Source organism: Myiozetetes cayanensis, unplaced genomic scaffold (genome assembly GCF_022539395.1).
Source record: "Myiozetetes cayanensis isolate MyiCay16 unplaced genomic scaffold, myiCay2020 scf6-25, whole genome shotgun sequence".
Classification (NCBI taxonomy): domain Eukaryota; kingdom Metazoa; phylum Chordata; class Aves; order Passeriformes; family Tyrannidae; genus Myiozetetes; species Myiozetetes cayanensis.
In genome coordinates, this window is record NW_026087853.1 from 47,690,801 (window position 1) to 47,696,800 (window position 6,000).

Consider the following 6,000-nt stretch of genomic DNA (forward strand, 5'->3'; position numbering starts at 1 on the left):
CTCTGCTGGGCTCTGTAAGTGTATGCAAATAACCACAGAAGGAAATGATCATTAATAAAGCCTGGATAGAAAGACATTTCCCAGATTTCTCTGGTGTTACTTCACTCTTAATTTTACTTTTCAGAAATCTAACCATCTTTTATCATAACTTCACACAGACAAGACTTTTCTTGGGACCATGTAAATGCCTGATGGAGATACAATAACCTGGAAGCCAGTACACCTTAACTGCAGTATGAAGCAGGGACTAACTGCTGAGACACAGCCACGTGAATTACCTGCAACTCAGAAGCTTGTATTGGTGCAAGTTGCTGCAGTGCTATCTAAATATATCACAGACTTGACTAGGTCAAGTGTGTTACCTTTGTTTTCACAGAGAAGTCACCATCTATAAAGTGTCTTCATAGCACTTCTGTGACACTGATGGAAAGTGTGCTGCCATATATTGGAAGCCAACATGGACAGAAACTTGAACCCAAACCACTCATGTTGTCATGTCTTTGTCCTTCCACCTAGCCAGAGGTGGTATGATAAAAGGGGGGTAAGAAGTTGACTTAATATTTCCTTTTTTTTTTTTCTTTAATATTAAGCTTTGATGTCCACCTTGTTAAACAAGGGCAAGAGGAATGAGGTTTGGTTTGCAGGCCAAGCAGGAATGTTTAATATAAAAACCTAATTTGCTGTGATAGAATGCTTGAGGAAATTCCTGTTTCCTGTGTCATGGATTCTGGAAAATAATTAAGTCACAGAATCATAGAATATCCTGGGTTGGAAGGGGCCCACACAGATTGTTGAGTCCAACCCCTGGCTCTGCACAGGGCAAGTGCTCACTGTTCTTTTCCTGAGACAAGTGCATTGTCCATCCATGCTTAGTTTTAAGTGTAATCATTTATATTGTAAAGATTGAGGCATTCACCTATTGCTATCCCTGACAATCTTATCAGTTTAGCAAGTCACTTCCAAATTTTACTCCTCTCAGATAACCTTTCAGCAAGTGCACAATCAGCAATTATTTATGGCCAAAGTTAGGCCCTTTTTACTTGTATTAAATAAAGACATTTCTATTCATTTAAGGAAGGTGGACTAGAAAAACATTTCAAAGATGATTATAGGATTCAACTTATAAGCCCCTAAACCACTTTTAAGTGTTAGAAAGTCAGAGGCTTTAAAGCTGCTTTTGACAAATTTAAACATTTTACCCTAATCTTGAGCTACAGCAATTTACAAGAACCCAAGGAGATGACAGATCATTCCACACAGTAAGAAAACAGCCTGTCAGACACAGTTTTTGTTAGCTGCCATCTCCTCTAAGAACAGAGGGAGTGACCAGCATATATTCCATGTGGCAAATTACATATTACATAAAACCTGTACCGGTCATCTGGATATATGAAACATTGCAGAACTCTAAAGGGAAACCAAAATAACAAGTATATAATCCCTTTGTAGTCTGACCTGAAAATTACAGGCCTGTAACATCACAAAGAGCATTTTTCTCAAAAAAACCTTCCTAAAAAACCAAGAGAAATCAGGTATGTTGGGGAAACATTTTATATATTAGCACCAGAGTATTGGCTGAAAGTTCACATAACTCCTTGTTTTCACAGTGTCTTATGTTTAAGTTCCATGAAACAGTAAACTAATTGATTACACAAACTTGAAAGGTTCCCCCCCACCTTCAGTTACCTATGTGCAGAACAGCTTTTACAACTTTCTGCCTTGTTCTAGCTCTCCGTGTGAGAGCCTATTTTAGCCTAGATTCCCATAGATTGCCACATTTTAATGGTTTCTTCATCAAAGGAGCAATGCTCATCTGGACATGCTTAGCCAGCCACATTTCATCATGCATACAAAATGCACCATCTATCTTGGGGTTTGCAGAAGGTTAAGGGGACACAAATCTTTGCTCATGTGTGGTAATGGGTGACTGTGCAGTTTTGCCATCCAGACCAGAAGATTAATCTACTCTGGGGGTGCTGCAGTGTTGCAGCAGTGACGAGTGGCCACAGGTTGCTGTCTTACTGATGAAACATTCCCAAAGCAAGACCAATAAGCTTTCCCCCTCTCCTTCTTCCTGCTTCCTTCCTGCATCTCCTTGCCCCTGGAAGGATCACATGAAAGTTGTGAGGGAGGAAACCTCTTATGTTTGTGGAAAGAGAGTGTACGTACACACATGCTTTGTAAACACTTAAGTTTGCATTAAAGGTATGAGCTGTGCATAATCGCTGTCCTTTTCTGGTAGGAACACCCCAGAAAGGTCCCAAACACTGACTCCCACCTAGATCAAAGTGGCTGCAAGAGCTACACTGTAAGGGAAGGCAGGAGCTGCTCTCAAGAGATCCTATCACCCATCCATCTGTTGTGACTGTGGGTGCAGAAAATAGGAGACTAGTTGTCACCTAGCCCCTGTTTTCTCCCAGACTGCAATGCTCTGCAGATAATAATGAGCAAACTTGAGCAAGCTTTGCTTTCCAAGATAGTATTTCCATGGAGATATTCCTGAATGCCTCCAGCTGGTGTCCTGGCTACGGATTTCAGTTTTGTTTCTAAAAGGTACAATAAATACCATGACTAAAGGCAAATAGGTTGTCTTTATCCCAAGGTGTGTGTGTGTGTGAGGTTGGTGGGGTTTTTTGTGATGTATGTTTCTCAGACACAAAGAAATTTTAAGTTTGCTTTGCTTTACTTTCTAAATAAAGCTTTCCTATCTGATTAGTTTTTCCTGCCCCTGCATGCCAGGCATCCTGGAATCTCAATTGTGCACCATGGAAAAACCATTCTCACATATTCTGTGAAAGAATGAAATTTGCTGGTGGGAAAAAAACCCTTCTGGTTCTTTGATTTGGAACGTGAGGAAGCTGCTGGCTCTGCTTCTGAGGAAGGTGCACCATGCACCAGGCCTTTAGACTGGAAAACTCTGCGCTACCTAAGGTACCTTCTCCTGGTAGTGTCCGTTTTCTTGCTCAAGGAAATATTCTGCTCAGAAAGCCCAGATCAAATGTTCTGTATTCCCTGAAAATTAGTGCCTTCCTGTTGCAGAAGCTGTAGAGCATGTGATCAGAGGATGCCATATGGGCCATTTATTAACAATGAAAAATGAATGCACCATTTGTCAGGCTGTAATAGAAGAACAATTCCAGTTTTCATTCCCATTGTTGATCCGGCTATCTGTATCACAGAGCATAAACAGTTTCTTGCCTTATTACTCCTAGCATGAATCCACAGCACATCACATGAATATTGAGAGTAAATATTTCATATTATGGCTCAATAATATGCTGATATATATGTAAGCACATTGCCTACCAGCTTCCTACTTTTCTACATGTTAATGGGATTATGTTTATATACATATACAGAAATACAAATTCAGATGCAAACTAACCAACAAACCCAACAGAGATAAAAATAAAGTCACTGCAGTTTACATGTCTTTCTGAATTCCAAGTGCTTTAAAATATTCCCGTGATTTGCAAGTCCACATTCTAAAGGAACACACTGTAAAAGCATTGCACAAAAGCTATTTTAAACTGTCAAAATACAAATCAATGTATTTCCACTTTCTTCACTCAGATCTTAGTTGAAAACCAAAACATTTCCAGAAAAATGCTCTTTTAAAAGTCAGAGAATCATAATTTTCTCTTGGATCCATTTCTGCAGAATTGCCAAATATAATCATTAAAATAGATCACAAGCTTTATGGTATTTTTAGTTGCCTCCTTTTTCCACTTTTCTCCATTCCCCCCTCATCTTCCATTTAATGGTAGTGCCTGTGATTTCTAGAAGGGATGTTTCAAAGCCAGTGAGTATGAATGTCAACTTCGCATAGCTCCCTTAAAAGCCTCAGCCAGCAAGAACAGGAACAGGAATGGTGTAGAAACACAGGAACAAGCAAAAAAATGTAGTTTAGACTATTTACAGTGCCAACAAAAATTGGTTAGAAGTCACAGCATCAAAGTTGGTCAATGCCACCTGACACAATTGCACCAAAGTCATATTAAACCATATTTTCTGCATCATTTCTCACTGATATAAGGTCCTACTTCACTCTCATAACCATGGGTGACAACAGAGCCACACAACTCCATGTACTGCCATTCTATTTGAAGTGGGAGCCAGTTCAATAAATTATTTCCTTCTGCAGCTGAAATATAGATGGAATTGCACCAAGTAAGGCTTCCCCTCTCCTCCACTTGAACGCCATGGGGAGACTCTTCCTTACAGCTACAGCTGCAAGTCAGTGTTCATGCCTCTCCTCCACCTGCGAAACTCAGCCCTCCTACACCGTCCTCTTCCCAGAGTTCTCAAAACACAACTTCAACACAGCTTGGAAAGGCAGCTGTGGTGCAGGTGATTTTAAGAGGCTCCAGCCAGCACCATGCCATCTACTTCTGTCTCCTTAAGGAACCCATTGCATCAAAAGCCAACATGGTACCGAGAAGCTATTGCAGCCAAGGTAAATCATGAAGCCACTCAGGTTCCCCCTTGGCCCTCAGGAAGAAGAACGCAGAAAACCATTATTGCCATCAACACAGCTGCGCTACACACAGCCCAAGAGTATGGAAAGTTCTAGCTCAGGAAATCTTTGAGGACTGTTTACAGCTTTACTCAGCTTTAATTTAACACCTTGTCTTAGCCCTGGGGAAGTTATTTTGTCCCTGCACTATGTTCAGCAGGGATCTGTTTGCAGAAAACACCACCACCCCACTTCCTGCACCATCTCTCCTAACCAAAAAATGATGAAACATTAGAGAGAGGCATTTTGAACACATACAATGATAAAAGATTGTTTCCCAAAGCTGTCAAAAAGATACAGTTTCAAACTTCACACTGAATATTAGGGGCACTGCAGGTTGTTAGAGTAAAACTCAAAATATTTAGTATCATTTCTGAAGCAGCAGGTATGATGTACTTTCAGGATTAGCTGCATCTTTGTATATTATACGGCTGCTGCAGTCCAAAAAACTGCATTCCTTCGTTCTGTTCCAGTGCTCCTGGTCAATCATCAATTCCTTAGGTAGCAATAATTTTGGAGGCTCATCAGAAATGTTCATCAGGAGAGCTGTTTGCAACTGATATAGGTGCAATGCAGTATCCTGCCACTTTGAGCTCCACACACTTTGGGGTCTACATTAAAAACATTCCCTTCCTTAGCTCTGCCCTATTTTTTTTTCTGTTGCAAAGCACAACTCGAAAAATGTTCCATAGCATCAAACTTCACAGAAGTTACCCTTAAAAAAAGAAAGGGCAAGATTAATCAGCAATTTTTAGAAGACTTGAGCAAATATTAGCAAGCAGCTCTGGTATTTTGAGTTTCCACTAACATAATAATAAAACTGAAGAAAACATTTTAATATCAACATCTTGCAGCTGCATCTTATTCTCTCATGACAAAAAGCTTAAATCAGTGTGTTGCAGCACGAGAAATAACCAGAGTAGGACACAAATGCAGTGTTTCAACTTAGATCATTGCAACAGTTAATCGAGCATTTTGTGAGAGCAAGCAATTTACCAAGTACATTTTCACATAATTAAGCAGCAAACGAGACACAGTCCACAGGAGCTGCACATTTAATTGTGTCAGCAATTATGTTATAAAGCACTTTACGCATATACATGTGGGTATATGGACCTATCTTTATATACTTACCGTGCAGCAAGGCATGGGTGTTACGTTGGTCTCAAAACAATTGCTTTACAGCCCCAGGCAGAGCAACCTTCCTCTCACTCTCATCTCGGGCAAGTCAGTGCTTCTGGAAGGTGGCCAGGCAAGATCAGATTCATCAGCCAATAAAATTGTCTAAAGCTGCCGTTCCACAGGAGACCGTTCCTCCGGCTGCAGGCTCAGGAGCAGCCAATAAAAGAGAAAATCAGCATCAGAGTGCAGGCGAGCATTTTGTCCCATACTAAGGGTCTGTTCTCCCAAAATCCGGCTTCTCCCTCCCTGTGCTGCTGTACGCAGTCACCCTGCGTGAAAAACAACTCACACTTGGCTTGCCT

The 6,000-nt window shown here is 40.7% G+C and overlaps 1 protein-coding gene across 1 annotated transcript in view; it reads right to left on the reverse strand.

Annotated features, from left to right (window-relative positions):
• The window catches only part of OSBPL5 (oxysterol binding protein like 5), a 179,553-nt gene extending 173,754 nt beyond the window's left edge, over positions 1 to 5,799 (reverse strand). Inside the window, exon 1 of the mRNA XM_050335369.1 lies at positions 5,651 to 5,799. Coding sequence (XP_050191326.1) covers positions 5,651 to 5,665 — 15 coding nt within the window. The 5' untranslated portion in view covers positions 5,666 to 5,799. The remainder of the gene's footprint in view (positions 1 to 5,650) is intronic.
• Positions 5,800 to 6,000: the final 201 nt, after the last annotated feature.